Below are 18,111 nucleotides of genomic sequence, written 5' to 3'. Positions count from 1 at the left end.
GAATCACTACTCTGACACAATCCATATTATTTGCCTCAAGACAAATCACCACACTTCTCTCAGACTGTATTAATTTTTTTAAGTAAAGGAAGCAATTCAGAGCTGATTGTTTTGTGACACTATTAGACAATACACAGTGAAAGATCAGACTGAAAGGAGATTTTCTTTTTAGTGAAAATACCTGAGGGAGTCTGCATGTTTCTGCTGTTAAGCTGCCAGTGTCTGGCAAATACATAGTGGCCCAGCAAATACCATTAGGAACCGTAAAGATCTTTTTATGGACAAGGAGGGGGAAAGTGTTGCCTCCAAACAGAGAAATGGGGAAGGGTAAGCGTGGGACGGACATGGGGAGATTTTTGGAAGGTCTGTCAGTTTCGGGGAGGTATAGGGGGCGGGGGGGAATTGTGAACTCTCTCTATTTTGTAATGTTGGATGCTGAAGCCACTGAGTAATTCTTTTGCATCACAGAGCGAACCAGACAGAGTGATTGAACTGGAACATTTGAAACAGAACACGAAAGATGACTGGTTGGCTCAGTGGGCTAATACTGTGTCCTTCCTCTCCAATATGGTTCAAACTGAGACCAAGATGGCAATGATAGAAAGTCGTGACCTCAGGTTACTGTTCAGGGACCAAACCACAAAGCCCACCACAATTAGCACTAATTGGCACATTAGTTGTCAGCCTCAGCCAAAGAGGCAAGAACAGAACAAGCATTGAGACTGAAGTATCCGTCCCTCCATTAGAGCATAGTGTTTCCGGGTCAGAGATTTGCTACGCTGCTGGGACAATGTGGAAAAGCTTGTACTCCCTTGCCAGAGCAGTACCTAGCCTGCAGATTCAGTGGTCACCACTGCACAATTAACATTTACAGCATCCTAGTATTTTTATTTGTCACTGAATTTGCAATAATACATATACTTAATGTAGAATAGAAAATACCACCTTAAGGTACCAATGGCACTGCATATTATTATTTTCTTTAGTGACAACTATACAAACATACATCAGTCTACAGGATAGTCACCCTCACCTTTCACCAACAGTAACTTTACACTCACACACCATATAGCAAAAATTATTTGTTTTCCGGTGAAAAGCTTTGTAGCAAACTATGGTACGAGTTGTACGTTAAGTGAATATGGGACAGTGCAGCATAAAACCAAAGCAAGTCTGCAGTTATTAGCTCAGCAAACTTTAATGTGAAATATTCAGTTTCACATGTGACCTAAGGACATTTGGTCTCCTCACTCTCTGCACCTGTTAAGAAAGGGAGGGTAAGAGGTGATAGGAGTTCACATTGCATCATTCTTTCAGAGTTCCTAATGGCTGGGATGGCACTACAACTTCAAAAGAGGTTGCTTATTTTTCTAGTTGTTCAGCAAGTGCAGTGTCCATGCTATTAGTTCTGGTGATCTGTGTGAAACAGAATTATGTTATATTTGGAGAAGATAGGCAGTTTTGGAGGAAAGAGTTGGTGAATCATTATAATCCTTCCTTGGAGCCATTTAGAAATGCCTAAGTACTGCTTGAGGGAGACATTATGAAACAGTGTATCACATATGACTTTTATGCAGGAGTATGGGATTTGGGCTGAGGCAAGCTCACAGTTGGATGCTAGTGGGACAGAAAAGAGTTCTTGCACTGCAAAAAGAGTAGCAATCAAAAAGCGCTGTGTAAAATACTATTATAGAGGACATCATATATCAAATATTGATCCAGTTCCTGTGAACACATGAAGTTCAAGGAAGTCAATATTCCCATTAATCCCACGCTCAGTCTTGAATAAATATACCCTATATTCCGTCTTAATTTTCGTTTTTCTGCAGTGGCCAAGTTGTTTTCAGTTCAACAAGCCAGACACACAACTAAACCTGATATGATTTCTAAAGAATGTCCTGAAATATTTTTTTTTTAAAATACTGCTTTTAAAACATTGTTTAAAAAAAATACACAGTATCTGGGCTTGTCTTGTTTCCATTTTGCTTAAGTTTATTCTACTTGCTAAAAATAATGATTGATGGGGAAGTTAAAATATTAAACCTGAATTTCTTTGTGCTTGCTCCCATTTTGTTTCTCCTCATTCTCTTTTTCAAACAAAAGACTGGCATCTCCAGATGTCCATGTTATGCACTGAGCACTCGTAAGCATGACCTACTTTAATACACAAATCCTATTTATAAATTTTATAGACCTCCAACAAATTAAAATTAGAGAAGGGGCTATGAAAAGAAACAGGCTGAAACAAACCACTTTATCTTCCTTTTCAATTATTTGAGCTCCTGCTCATAATAATTTCCAAGAGGATGAGCAACCTTCACTTGAAAAGAAGCTCCTAGCCACAGAAAGCAGGTGATATATAATATACCTCCTTTTGGAGGATTAAAAGCCAGGCCTGAAAATGCATCAGGAATACCAAAAAAAAAGAACAAGTGGAAAAAGCAGAATCACCTGAGGTCACAAGTTATACAGAATATTAAACTGTGTTCTTATTAGAATCAGAATTTAGAGACTGCAGGCTTGTCTACAGTACCACTTAAGTCGATGTAACTTTAGTTGGGATGTGAAAAAGCCACCCCCCGCCCTCAAGCGAAACAAGTTACATTGACCCACACCAGTCGGCAGGAGACGCTTCTCCCACAAACATAGCTTCTGCCTCTCACTGAGGTGGTGTAATTACACCGAGGGAGAGCACTCTCATGTTGGCAAAGCACATCTTCAGCTGACATGCTACAGCCAGGGGCGGTTCTAGGCACTAGCATGCCAAGTGTGTGTTTGGGGCGGCAAGCCACTGGGAGCGCTCTGCCGGTCGCCGCGAGGGCAGCAGGCAGGCTGCCTTTGGCAGCTTGCCGGCAGAGGGTCTCCTAGTCCCGCAGCTTCAGCTGACCTCCCGCAGGCGTGCACGGCAGGCAGGCTGTGGACCTCCCGTAGGCGTGCATGGCAGCCTGCCGTGCTTGGGTTGGCAAAATGCCTAGAGCCACCCCTGGCTAGAGCAGCACAGCCGCATCAGTGCACTGGCACCAACGTAGCGCAATAGTGTAGACTAGCCCTAAAAGAACAAAGTGTCTCAGGTCATCCAGTCTTAACATCAGGTTTCACACAATTGTTCCCTATTATAGAACCACAAGAATTTTGTCTAGTTTAGTCTCAAAATGGGACAGATGTTGAGGCCTCTAACGAACTACACCCCTTGGGAAGTCACAGGGTACTACTTCTTACTGTCAAAAACTTTTCCATAAATTTAGTTTATATAACTTATTTCATTCTAGTACTCTGAATTATTACCCCTTATAGTAAATAATATACATCTTTGGTAAGTGGTTACACTCTTCAAATATTTGGAAATGGCTATGTGACATCCCAACACTCAAATACTGGCCAAACTCTACATCTTTAGCACTTTTCATCTGTCTTTATAAGTAAATTCCTCTAGTTCCCAACCATTTCATGCTCTTCTCTGATCTTCCTCCAATTTATCACTCTCTCTTTTGCTACAGATGCTCAAACCTCAACATAACATTTGACATGTGGATGGTTATCTCCCTGTCCCATGACATAATGCCTGTGTAAATGCATCCCTAGTTGCCCTGGCCTTTTATTTACCACCTCTCCACCACCACACACAGACACACACACCAAATCAAGTCTAATTTGATGTCAATAAATATTTAAAGTGTGACAGCAGACATTACTGCTTTCTAAATTTTTTACTCCCATTGAGTATTAGTGTTTCGAATTATTTTTCCCTACCTTCATTTTTCAAATTTCTATTTCATTTCAGGAAAGATGTGGACAAATTGGAGAAAGTCCAGAGAAGAGCAACAAAAGTGATTAAAGGTCTAGATAACATGACCTATGAGGGAAGATTTGAAAAAATTGGGTTTCTTTAGTCTGGAAAAGAGAAGACAGAGGGGACATAACAGTTTTCAAGTACATAAAAGGAGGAAGGAGAAAAATGGTTTTCCTTAACCTCTGAGGATAGGACAAGAAGCAATGGGCTTAAATTGCAGCAAGGGAGCTTTAGGTTGGACATTAGGAAAAGCTTCCTAACTGTCAGGGTGGTTAAGCATTGGAATAAATTGCCTAGATAGGTTGTGGAATCTCCATAATTGGAGATTTTTAAAAGCAAGTTAGACACACACTTGTCAGGAATGGTCTAGATAATATAGTCTTGCCATGAGTGCAGGGGACTGGACTAGAGGACCTCTCGAGGTCCCTTCCAGTCCCATGATTTATATTTTTGCCTACATTTTTAATTGTTACCTGTCTCTGAGTTATTTTCCTGTTCTCAATGATGTCCAAAACTCCTTCTAATTTAGAATTAATGTATGGTTTACCTCACCTCTAGATCAACACCTTAAAAAGAATGTTAAGACCAACCAGACCTAAGGCAGATATTGATGGAACCACATTAACCGCCATGTCCTAACTAAATACACACAGGCTTATGATGAATTGCAGTGTAATACACTAGAGCCAGTTTTCAATCCAACCAAGACAAGGCTCATTCCAAAGCAATATCAGTTATATTTTTCTCAATCAGACTGGGATATACAGTATCAAATGTTTTTCTGAATCCAAATAGATTGATCCCACTGTTTTCCCTTCATCCACAAATTTCATAAATTCTAACAAAAAGCAATCAATTACTTTTTATCAGTATCTATTTATAAACTCTTCTCTCTTATTTCTTGTCTCTGTTTTTCTATAGATTTTTAATTATTTTCTCTCTCAATATTCCTTCCATATTTTTACTAGGGAGAGGGGATAGATAGAGGACAGTAGTTTCCAAGATGACTTTCTTTCTTTGAAGATCAGTACTAATATGCTTTTTTCTCCCAAGTCTTTCCCAGTACCTCATTAAGTTTTCCATGGCTTTTTAAATGTAAATTGTTATCAGTTCCTTAAATACTCTATACTGCATGTAAACTGAGCCAGTTGAAACAATGAAGAATACTTGTGGCACCTTAGAGACAAACAGATTTATTTGGGCATAAGCTTTCGTGGGGTAGAATCCACTTCCCAGAATCCCAAATAAATCTGTTTGTCTCTAAGGTGCCACAAGGACTCCTCATTGTTTTTACTGATACAGATTAACACGGCTACCACTCTGAAACCTGAGCCAGTTGAGTTGCAAGTGTTCATATTTCCAAGTATTACCTTGCCTGTTTTTCTGCCAACAGTGTTTTTTATAGGATCTTTCAGACTTCATAGTTGTTTACATTTCTTTATTTTGCTTGCGGGAGACAGATTCCAGATAGGACTTCATTTAATTTAATTCACTCTTAATTTATTAATTTCTCTCTAGCAATCCTTTCCTCTCAATTCTTATAAATTCTTTAGTCTCTCTCACTAGCATTCCACCAACCTACTGTTGCTGCTCTTAATTGCCCCATGCAAACCATCCCTCTTTGGGTTGCCTTCAATTTACAGCGCAGATGTTTTAAAAACAACCTTCAGATCTTTGAGTGGTACTTTATAAAAGCATATTGGTCACTAATTGTTCTTTGCTTTTGTATTTTTCAACATTAATAGTGTGTTGTCTTTCAATCATCATATTTCTGTCAGGCTTCTTCCAAAAAGGGGGATCTTACTACCGACTCTCATCAGACATTATTCACTTGATTCCTCAATTCCTCAAAATTCACTCTCCTGAAATCTAATATCCTTATGCTAGAGCATTCTTTAAGCTCATTCCTTATTCAAATTGCTCATGTTCCCAAGGTTTGCTTTCGTTCTTATAATTGTCAACAAGTTCGCTGGTGGCAGATCTTTGTAGATGGAGTATCTGAGTCTTGTGACTTGTTTGCATGGCAAGTTACTGAGCTGCAAGCTAGGGTGTGAATCTACAGCACACCAGCTTGCTGTCTGTCCAGTGTGGACACTGCTACAGCACAGTAAAATTCCCAAGTGCAGCAGCCATACTCTGGGACTTTCACTGTGTTGTTAATGCGACTAAGCAGCTCTGGGATTGTGAAGTGACCTTAAAAGGGGCATAAATTACATTTACTCTCACTTTAAGGTCTCTTCACACTGACAGAGCAATATAAAGCAGCCATACTATAAATGAGAATTAGCTCCAGAGTTCCTACTATTGAGATCATAAATTTGTCTTATACATAGTTCAGGAATGTCTCTGATGATGTACATATGGCTGTACTTGTCACTCATCAAATATAAGGTAGTTAAACAATGCCACAGGTCCAGTATCCTGTGGTTTTGACCACCCCAAGAGCTGCTTCAGGAAATTCTTGTTCTCTCTCCCCACAGTGTCCTTTTACTCTGCTACGGTTTCTCCTTTTTGCACCCAATTGATTGACACTACGTCATCAGCTTGAACAGATGTCAATACTTTACCAAGTTCAGACCATTTAAATATTAAGGGTGAAATCCTGGTTCCACTGAAGTCAATGGAAAAACCTGCATTGACTTCAGTAGGCCACAATTTTACTCTAGCCTTTTGCCACAACTATCCTTTTATTGATTTTTTTTGCTTTATTCCCAGTCATGTTTTTCAAACTTCCATAAGACTGTAGCACTCTGTACCTCAAAGCAACACCCTGTAGCCCCCATATTCACCCATCATATAATTATGATATATTTCATACAAAATATGCCATGTAACATATCATATGAAACAGATTCTTCTGTCAAAATACGTATTGCACCAGTGTGTATGAAGTTATGAGATTTTGCCGTATGGTTGTTACTGAAACATGTTGTAAGCTTCAGAGACTTACTGCTAGAGGAGACAGACTATGTATTAAAACAGTAACCTGGCTGCAACATCCAGTGAGATAAGAACAACTGCTTGATCCAAATACTGCCTAGTCTAATAAGATTTAAGATTTAGACTGTGTGCTTACCTTTTATTTTCTTTGGTAATTATCTCTGACCTTTTGTGCAACCACTTATAATCACTTAAAATCTTTCTGTGGTTAATAAATTTGTTTTATATTTTAGCTAAAACTATATTTTGGTTGAAATGAATGGGAAATCTCAGCTCAGTTTATAAAGGCTAGTGTGTATCCCCTCCACATCCAGGGAGGGGCAGACTGAGTAATAAACTTACACTGGTCAGGCTTCTGACCAGGGCAAGACCACATAGTTCTGGGGTACAAGGTTGGGAGCATTTGGCTGGTGCCTTTTTCAGTGTGATTCATGAGTGGCTCAGGGAGCATTCATGCAATCTAGCTGGGCGTGGGACCCCACATGCTGTTGTACAGAGTGATAACAGGAACTGGCGGACTTTGGTGCTTGTCAGTAACAAAGCATTGTGAGAGACAGCTTAGGCTGGAGAGTTAAGGGGGCACAGCAGTACCCCAGTTCCAGGTTTTACTCCAGAGATCCCATCACAAAGACCTCTAGTTATTGCTACTTTCAAAATATGAGGACATCACCAACGTCACGTGAAAGATGACTTTGAGCTGCCTTAGTGTTCATTATAACCATTTTATTCAATATCTTCTTACATGTTTTGGATAATGGCATAGAGAGTTCACTTATGAAGTCTGCAGATGATACCAAACTTAGAGGGTTGCAAATTCGAAATGATCTTGACAGACTGGAGAAATGGTCTGAATTAAATAGGATGAAATTCAATAAGGACAAATGTGAACGACTACAATTAAGAAAGATCAATCAGTTACACGAATACAAAATGGGAAATTACTGCCTAGGAAGGAGTACCGCAGAAAACGATCTGGGGGTTATAGAGGATCACAAACTAAATAAGAGCCAACAATGTAACTGTCACAAAAAAAGTGAACATCATTTGGGATGTATTAGCAGGAGTATTGCAAGCAAAACACGAGAAGTAATTCTTCCACTCTACTCAACACTGATAAGGCCTCAACTGGAATATTGTATCCAGTTTTGGGACCACACTACAGAAAAGATTTGGACAAATTGGAGAAAGTCTAGAGGAGAGAAACAAACCTGATTAAAGGTTTAGAATACATGACCAAGGAGGAAAGATTGAAAAAAGTGGGTTTGCTTAGTCTGGAGAAGAAAACAGAGGTATGACATGATAACGCTCTTCAAGTATATAAAAGGCTGTTATAGAGAAAAGGGTGACAAACAGTCCTCTTTAACCACTGAAGACAGGACAAGTAATAATGGGCTTATATTGCAGTAAGGGAGATTTAGGTTAGACATTAGGAAAAACTTCTTAACTGTATGGGTAGTTAAGCAAATTACCTAGGGAGGTTGTGGATTCTCCACTATGAGAAATTTTCAAGAACAGGTTAGACAAATACCTATCAGGGATGGTCTAGATAATACTTAGTCCTGCCTCAGTGCAGGGGACTGGATTAAATGAACTGTCAAGGTCCTTTCAGTCCTATATTTCCATGGTTCAAAACTTTTAATGTTACTATATTTTAGTATATTCAATAACAGTAGTGAAAATAAATAGCAGAAAAGGACGATTATCTTTAAAATATGAATTTATACATATTTTATAATTTTTTAACGAACACATTGTTTCAAAAGAATATTCTCTCTTCAAATACCAGCTCTTTCCCATTCTCTCTTTCAATTGGTCTGCATACGTGCTAATAGTGTGTTGTAATTCTCCAACAACATAATGCATATTTCAAAATGTTCCCTATATTTACCTGCTTGAGCTATAAAACATTTTATCATTTTTGTTACAAGCATTCATAAAAGCTTTCTAATTTCATATACTGTTTTCATAAGTAATGTTGCAGTTTTCGCTTCTGGGAAAAAATCTATCAGTTTTATACCTTCTCATGAAGCAACTTCTCTAGTCTTCAGTGAACCACTTTGGACATAACAGTAGAAAATGTGCTCTTTGAACACTTTTGCATTCAACAATTGGCCTTTTAGGTTATTCCATCTCTTACTTCTGAATTTTATGATGCAATAAACTATTTTTAAAAAAATTGTGTCTGACAAATAAGGCGAAGTTAACCATTGAATGATGACACTAGTATGTTCTGGTACAATGTAACTGTTGTGCTGCTATAAATACTAGTTATGTCCTCAAATGATTTCAACGTACCACAGTTACGTAGCAGGTTCAGTGGAGGATTATCAGAAAAAAAAAGACTTAAGTATTCATCATTGTGTTCATCTGGAGAAGTCAGAGGAAAAAGGAATTCCTCACATATGAAATATTAACCTGAACTTAGAATTTTGTATGATCTTCCATTTCAGCAACATTCTAAATGTAGTTTAAGGAAGGGCTGGGTTTTGTTTCTGCTTTTAACAAATTTACAGTCTGAAGACTCTGAGTTTTAAGTTATTACTTTACCATGCTACTAAATTAGAAAAAAAGCAGTTTTGATTACAATTTGAGGATCATGCCCGTTTTCGTTTATGATGCTCTTAATTAGATAAGCACTCTGTTCATCTGAGCATTTATATTGTTGATGTTAATCTCTTTGCCGTTGCTGACTTTCTCACTAATCACAGAAGGGGCTTCTTTTACATGGAAGGTAATTAGCATTTCCTAGGTTATGCAACAAGGAAAAAAATGAGGCACCAATTTGTTCATTCAAAACCCTAATAATGATTATGTAACTTCTCATGCAGTATTTAACTGTTAATGCTATATTTCCATGAATATACAAGAGAAGTAGATACCGCATTTTTTTTTCAAAGATTTGAGGAGGTGGAGACAACAACTTGAGTGTAAATAATGATTTCCTTAAAAACGGTTTTCAATTTGTAATTTAATTCTCAGAAGCAAAAAAGGAATGAAACGTTCCATCATCAGTCTCACATATCACTGCCTTACACTGACACCTGCTGGAAGTGGCTGGGTTTGTAAATATTTCCTTTTCTATCAGTAGCTGATTTAGCAGGGCAGAACAAGTCAAACTCCAGTTTAATCACCAGGCTATCTTTAAGAGCACTAAAGCAAAGTTTTTAAAGAAAAACATACAATATATAATCTCAAATTTCCCAGAGCTTACCATTCAGTCAGAAAATGTCTTAAGTAACAGCTTCTTTAAGATTTTTAGTATCCCATGGGTAGATTTAAAGTCAGAAAACTATATACACGATTAGTGTCTAGACTTCCACTCAGTACACCATTACTGCTGCTATTATCTCCCATCTATAGGATTCATTGAGTACTTACTACCAGGTTGACAAACATTCTGTTACAAGGTAGTTTATCTACAAACATAAAAATGACTAAAAAGATGCTTTTATGTATTCATAATTACTAGTAATTTTGCAAAGGAAAGCGAGAATGAACGTTTTCTTCTCCATTAATAAAAAAATGCTTTATTTGCATAACAAATGTTCTTTATCAAAGCAAATTATTCACTGTTAAAATGAAAAACAAAAAGTACTGAAGCAGACATGCTTAAATAACTTGCATTTACACAACAAACTAGCTATCCTCAATTATTCATTTCTGTGAATTAAAACATCACTTAACTACTTTAGGTAAACAGGACAATTTCAAATGTATATACAAAGGGAGTACGATCATCCTGACATGCCAAAACTCTACCCGTGCTAACTTACATTATGTTAAACAATTATCACTTTATGGTCAAGTTTGGAAGTAATGAAAGAGACAATGAAAGAATATAAAGCATTTGGGCAATGTCTTTGTAGCTTCTTTCACCTCCAAATTTCCCCCAACAGAAACTCTCTCACATTGATGCAAAACTTCATGATTAGCTAGCAGCATGCCATTTTCCAATCTAATAAAAAATGAACACTGAGAACTTCTCAGTTTACCTTCAGGCGTGCATTGGTTTACATACTTCATATGCAATTTGTGTGTACTTTCAGTATGAAACAAAAGAGTTTAAAAACATCATAAGCACCGATAACCAACAATGGCTTCAAAAACAGCCAATGGATTTCATGGTAATGTCAAAATACCCTTTTTCTCATGGGCATGCACCTCTCCTTATAATTGTACTGTCAAAAGTCATGAAAGAGAATCCACCTGTTAGGCTCCAATAATCCATGAGAGCATGACTGACTATGTCAGGGTATGTTAACTGCCTAATAAATGACTTCCGAAATACAGCACAAACTTGCATTCAAAAGTCGTGCATCCATGAAGTGACCAAAAAAAAATATTTCAAGTGGGTTGCTGGGGATACTTTCACAGCAACAAAGTTGTCCAGCTGTACCTGTGCAATGTATGGAACAATACTACAGTCCTGCTGGAATCTGAACATTCAGTCTCAAGGAATGAGATAATAGTTCTATTCAAACAAAAAGCTGTCAAATCTATCAACATGATTTTCATCTAACTTTTTTTAAAATTTTGTAGAGTACTAAAAATAGAATAGGAAAATAGAAGTGTTAACACTGTTTACTAGCCTGCTGAAAACATACGCTTGCTTAAAGTTTGTTTCAGCTCAAAAACAAACAAAAAATAAGAATTTAAGAAAGCTTAAGTATCCTGGATAACAATTAAATAGGAGTTAAAGAATTGTAAGCCATTTGCCAGAACCTAACCATCATCCAAAAAATATAGACTTCTAAGGAAGGTAATTGAATGTGAACAGTTTCTTCACAGAAATCCTTAAATGTTAACCAAATACATTTTATCAAGAAAAAGGAAACAAACCCCACCACCTCAGCAAGTGCATTTAAAGCAACATATTTCACATTCGTGAATAACTCACATGTATGTACGTACAACAGAATATAACAGGCTTTCAAAATTTACTTTCTAGAGTCGGATGCCTTCCTGACACCCCATCCTATCTGTTGGCTTTTTGAGATAAAAGTAAGGTCTACAGACTCCCAAAGATCTGTTTTTTCCCCATTTTTTTTTACTCACCTTACAAAGCTTTTGGTAACGTGGGGAAGAAACTGCCATCCTCTGCAAGCGATGCAACAAGACCACAACTTTCTGCAGAGATGTTCTCACCACAGCCATCATTTTAAGTTTGCCACACTTCTGAAGACACCTCAGAATGTGCATTATAAATGAAGAGCAACTATCATTTCCTCCGGGTCACTGGACAACGATTTACCCGCTCTCTGAGCATGCTCGCTTCCAGGACTGCTTTTGAGAGCTAAAAAGCTTTATATGTCTCAAAGGCAAACGAGGTTGATACAACATAAGTTTCTCTCAATAAAAAATAAAAACCAAGAAAATAAAACCCTTCACAGATCCTCCTAGCCAGTATTTGCTCAGCTCAGCATGCACAGAGAAAGAATGAAGTTGTTGAGCAGCCGAATGTCTGCTACCATACTGGAATGCACTGAATAGCAGAGAGATTACTAACTGAAACATTAAAGCTCAGAAACAAAACAGAATTCCCTTAGGAAGACAGCTCCAACATATCCCAACAGTTCTTCCCGTATAGCTGCTTTATACTGAGAAAGAGAGAGAGAACGGCATTCACTCCCTCACTCTGGAGAAGGGTGTTCTCCCTCTCAGACTAAATGCAGCTCTGGCAGAGCTGTGGAGTGAGTGAACAACAGACCATGTTATCAATCTTGAGAGAAGAGCAGAGGGATACTTGCCCTAATTATATCAGCCTTATGTTAAGGGATAATCAATCACATACAGGCACATCTTAAAGCTAGATTATTAATACAAAAGGAAAAACTGCTGGGGACAAATCTCTCATGTGAAAACTCTTCTAAAGCTAATTCATCCAAAGGGCTCCCAAACAAATAATTTCCACACCAGCAAGCATGAATATTTTTAAGATGCCATTTCCAGTTAGAACCTTTTCCTGAATGACTCATTGAGAAATGGAAACAACAAGAATGAGAATATGATATTGGCAAACTGAACATTTCAAATCATGATCCCTAGACAGGGTCTCCACTGCTTTGAATCCTCAGAGGCAACACTTTGATGTATATTCACCATAAAGCAGTATTATTTAAGCAAGCTAACAGCAGAAATAAGACACTACAATGTGGGATTTTTTTTCTACCTATACCATACTCCAAGTGTAATCCAGCCAACATACATAGCCATATTACAGCACCACCACATGCAGCCATGTCTTATTCCTTAAGAGAGGTGAGTCAATAAAGACATTTTCATTTCTATTACAGGTGCTGCAAGGACAAACATCAACACAGCAGGAAGCAAAACAGATAGAGTTTTGGACAACACTGGACAACATCACTGCCTCAAAACAGAGACAGATCCAACTTTGATTATAGCAGGTGAGGCAATCAATGCAAACTAGTTAAAAAAAAGTGTTCTAGAAACCCATTGAAAAACAGTGCACAGGGAGGAAAGAACACCCAATGAGCAAAACCCTTTTGAATTATTTTTACGTTCATGTACATGCCTTCCACTATCATGGCATCCTAAAAATTCTCCAGATTAAAAGAGGAAAAAAAATCACACAGCTGATAACCACATCTCCAAAAGAACACGAAATGCACTTATCCAACACATATCAAAACATTAAATTAACATATTAATTAGAATGCTGGGTGTCAACATGGGGGGGTCATGTCCCCAAGGAGAGTTACCAACATGTTCTGTGGCTCTTGACCACCTTTTCTTTCTTTATGTATAGTTAGTTTCTGGACATCCCTCTGCTCGCCTATGGGAATTAAGAACTTAAGAGCTTCCATACTGGATCAGACTATGGTCCACCTTGCCCACTGTCCTGACTCCAGCAGGCCAGAGATTCAGGGGGAGTATACAGAAAAGGACAACTATGGAGTGACCCACCTCTGTTTTTTACTCCCAGTTTACTCCAAAGTTTGGGTTCATCTGAGCAGGGGGTTGCATGCCTGGCTAATAGCCATTGATGGACATATCCTCCATGAACTTACCTAGTTCTTTTTTTTAACCCCGTTATGCTTTTGGCCACCTCAACATCCCCTAGCATGAATTCCACAGGTTAGTTTTGCATTATGTGAAAAAGTACTTGATCTTGTTTATATTGCACCTGCTGACTATTAATTTCATTGGGTGACCCCTGGTTCTTGTATTGTGTGAAAGGATAACACTTCTCTACTCATTTTTTTTTACACCATTCATGATTTTACAGACCTCTTTCATATCCCTCATTAGTTGTCTCTTTTCTAAGATGAACAGCCCTAATCTTTTTACTCTCGCGTTGTATGAAAGATGTTTCATATCCTTGATTATATTTGTTGCCCTTCTCTGAATCTTTACAAGTTCCACCATATTTTTTTTTTTTGAGACAGGGCAACCAGAACTGCACGTGACATTCAAGCTGCAGGTGCCCCATAGGTCTGATATAGGGACATTATGATATTTTCTATCCCTTTCCTAATAGTTCCTAACAGTTAGCCTTTTTTACTGCTGCTGTGCACTGAGTGGATGTTTTCAGAGAACTATTCATGGCAATTTCAAGATTTCTTTCCTGGATAGTAAAAGACGGTTACTTATCTTTGTAACTGTTGTTCTTCGAGATGTGTTGCTCATATCCATTCCAGTTAAGTGGGTGAGCTGCGCATGCACGTTCATCAGAAGATTTTTACCCTAGCAACTCCAGTGGGTCGGCAGGTCGCCCCCTGGAGTGGCGCCGCTTTGGTGCTGGATATATACCCCCTGCCAACCCGACCGCTCCTCAGTTCCTTCTTGCCGGCTACTCCGACAGTGGGGAAAGAGGGTGGGTTTGGAATGGATATGAGCAACACATCTCGAAGAACAACAGTTACAAAGGTGAGTAACCGTCTTTTCTTCTTCGAGTGATTGCTCATATCCATTCCAGTTAGGTGATTCCCAAGCCTTACCTAGGCAGTGGGGTCGGAGTGAGATGTCGCAGAGTGTAACACTGCGGAGCCGAAGGCTCATCATCCCTAGACTGCTGAACCAGGGCATAGTGGGAGGCAAAGGTGTGGACCGAGGACCAGTTCGCTGCACGACAAATTTCAGGAATGGGCACGTGAGCGAGGAAAGCAGCCGATGAGGCCTGAGCCCTGGTAGAGTGCGCAGTCAGGTGGTCCGAGAGGACATGCGTCAAGTCATAACAGGTGCGGATGCACGACGTTACCCAGGATGAAATCCGCTGCGAGGAGACAGGTAGGCCCTTGATACGCTCAGCCACCACGACAAAGAGTTGGGGGGTTCTGCGAAATGGTTTAGTTCGCTCAATATAAAAAGCAAGCGCTCTACGGACGTCTAGGGAGTGTAGCTGCTGCTCCCTACGAGACGAATGGGGCTTTGGAAATAAGATAGGTAGGAAGATCTCCTGGTTAACATGGAAGGCCGATACCACTTTGGGGAGAAAGCCCGGATGTGGTCGCAGCTGAACTTTGTCCCTGTGAAACACAGTATATGGGGGATCTACCATGAGGGCTCAAAGCTCCAAGACTCGTCTCGCTGATGTGACGGCCCCAGGAAAGCGGTTTTCCATGAGAGGTAGAGAAGAGAGCAAGTTGCTAACAGCTCGAAAGGGGTGGACATGAGTCTGGCAAGAACCAGGTTAAGGTCCCATGTAGGGGCAGGGTGGTGTGCCTGGCGGTAAAGGCGTTCTAGGCCCTTAAGGAATCTAGACACCATTAGGTGTGAGAATACCGAGTGGTCATTCTCCCCTGGGTGGAAGGTAGAGATGGTCACCAAACGGACCCTCGGAGACGATACCGCTAGGCCCTGTTGTTTAAGGGACCAGAGGTAATCCAAAATGTTGGAGATGGAGACCTCGGTGGGAAGGAAGTTCCGCTCCACGCACCAGCAAGTGAAACGCTTCCACTTGGCCAAATATGTCGCTCTAGTGGAAGGCTTCCTGCACCTGTTGCACTGTGGTAGAGCAACGCAGCTCAGACTGGGTCAGCCACGCAGGAGCCATGCTGTGAGGTGGAGGGACTGAAGGTCTGGGTGACGCAGTTTGCCGTGGTCCTGGGTGTTCAGGTACAGGTGAAGAGGCAGTGTGACAGGGTCGGCTATGGATAGGTCTAGCAACATGGTGTACCAGTGCTGCCGAGACCACGCTGGAGCTATCATGATCAAGCAGGCTTTGTCCCTGCGTAATTTCAGTAGGACCCTGTGGACGAGCGGAAATGGTGGAAAGGTGTAGAGCAGGTGCGTCGTCCACGGTACAAGGAAGGCGTCCGCCACTGAACCTGGTGAGAGGCCTTGAAAGGAGCAGAACGTCTGGCATTTCCTGTTCCCGCGGGACACAAAGAGGTCCATCCGGGGAAACCCCCACCTCCGGAAAAGCGAAAGAGCAACATCCGGGCGAAGGGACCATTCGTGGGAAAGGAAGGATCTGCTGAGGCGATCCGCCAGCGTGTTCCGAACTCCCGGGAGAAAGGACGCGAAGAGGTGTATGGAGTGGGCTATGCAGAAGTCCCAGAGTCGTAAGGTCTCTTGACACTGGTGAAGATCTCTTGACACTGGTGAAGATCTCGTGCCGCCCTGCTTGTTTATATAGTGCATGGCCATTGTGTTGTCGGTGAATACTGACACCCAGCAGCCCTGTAAGTGGTGCTGGAATGTCTGGCAAGCGAGGCGGACCGCTCTCAGCTCCCGGATGTTGATGTGGAGGGTCAGCTCTTGAGATGACCAAAGGCCCTGTGTGCGTAGACGCCCGAGGTGAGCCCTCCAACCCAGGGATGATGCATCCGTTGTCAGGGACGCTGAGGGCTGGGGCAGGTGGAACGGGAGCCCTGCACACACCATGGAGGGATCTAGCCACCACTCGAAGGAGTCTAGGATGGTCGGGGGAATAGTGATGACCAGGTCCATAGGATCCCTGGCTGGACGGTATTGTGAGTGGAGCCACGACTGGATGGGCCGGAGGTGCAGTCTGGTGTAGTTCGTTACGAACGTACAGGCTGCCATGTGGCCCAGGAGAGCGAGACAAGTGTGCACCGATGTCAAGGGTGCCGCTCACAGTCTCCAGATGATGGCTGCCATAGTCTGGAACCGTCACAGTGGTAGACAGGCTTTTGCAAGAGTGGAGTCCAGGGTGGCGCCAATAAATTCTATCCTCTGAGTGGGGATCAGAGTCGATTTTTCCACATTGATCATTAGACCTAGGTGTAGGAAAAGGTTCTTGACAATGCGGACGTGACTGAGGACTCGCGCCTCGGAGGTCCCACGGATGAGCCAGTCGTCTAGATACGGAAAGACGTGTATCCGACTTCGGCGAAGGCGAGTGGTGACTACAGCCAGACATTTGGTGAATACTCTTGGGGCAGCAGAGAGGCGAACGGGAGGACCGCGAACTGAAAATGTTGGCAATTGGCCATGAACCGGAGGAACCTCCTGTGAGGCGGGAAGATGGCTATGTGGAAGTAGGCATCTTGCATGTCGAGGGTGGCATACCAGTCTCCAGGATCCAGGGAACTGAAGAGCGGTCGGGTCGGCAATGGGTATATATCCAGCGCCATGGCAGCGCCACTCCAGGGGACGACCTGCCGACCCACCGGAGTTGCTAGGGTAAAAATCTTCCGACGAGCGCGCACACCTAACTGGTCCCCAGGGATACCATATGGAACTTCAACTTCATCATATATCTGGTGAGTTCCCGCAGATCGAGGATAGGTCTGAGACCTCCCCTTTGCCTTCGGGATTAGGAAGTAGCGGGAGTAAAACCCCTTGGCCCGCTCGTGCTCCAGTACCTCCTCTATGGCTCCTTTGGTGAGGAGCGCTTGCACCTCCTGTAGGAGGGAGTTGCTCGTGAGAGGGGTCCCTGAAGAGGGACAAGGGAGGGGGGTGGAAGGTGGGGGTTGAAATAAATTGAAGGTGGTATCCAAGTTCCACCGTGCGTAAGACCCAACCATCTGATGTTAGCTGGGACCACGCAGGGAGGAAAAAAGAAAGATGGTTGGAAAAAGGAGGAGACAGATCCTTTAAAGAAACTGGTACAACACCCTCGGGCGCACCTTCAAAAGGAGGGTTTTGGCCCTGAGGAAGGCTTGGAGGAGCTTTGGTTCTGGCCCCCTTGGTTGCCCGACTGCCTGCGGCGACCGGTTCTGCCTCGCTGTCTGGCGAAGTCTTGCCTTTGCTGGGGCTGAGGGAAAGGGTGGTGCGGTTGGGGCCGGAAGGGCCTGCGCTGTTACCGGCGTGTGCATTCCTAATGAGCGCATAATGACCCTGTTGTCTTTTAGGCTCTGCAGCCTATGGTCAGTTTTATCCAAGAACAGCCCTTGGCCCTCAAATGGAAGATCCTGGATAGTGTGTTGGAGCTCCGGGAGGGAGGCCAGAGA

The 18,111-nt window shown here is 41.6% G+C and overlaps 1 protein-coding gene across 11 annotated transcripts in view; it reads right to left on the bottom strand.

The window, feature by feature from the left end:
* UTRN (utrophin) overlaps positions 1 to 18,111 on the bottom strand; it is a 638,628-nt gene that overhangs the window by 316,851 nt on the left and 303,666 nt on the right. The window contains exon 1 of one of the 11 annotated variants that reach the window (XM_030556497.1): positions 11,786 to 11,905. The exons of the other annotated variants lie outside the window; for them this stretch is intronic. Coding sequence (XP_030412357.1) covers positions 11,786 to 11,887 — 102 coding nt within the window. The 5' untranslated portion in view covers positions 11,888 to 11,905. Of the gene's footprint in view, positions 1 to 11,785; positions 11,906 to 18,111 lie in introns of those variants that run through there. 11 annotated transcript variants of the gene reach the window in all.

This window comes from Gopherus evgoodei, chromosome 3 (assembly GCF_007399415.2).
Source record: "Gopherus evgoodei ecotype Sinaloan lineage chromosome 3, rGopEvg1_v1.p, whole genome shotgun sequence".
Classification (NCBI taxonomy): Eukaryota; Metazoa; Chordata; order Testudines; family Testudinidae; genus Gopherus; species Gopherus evgoodei.
Note: the sequence above shows the minus strand (reverse complement) of the source record. Positions and strands in the feature narration are given on the sequence as shown.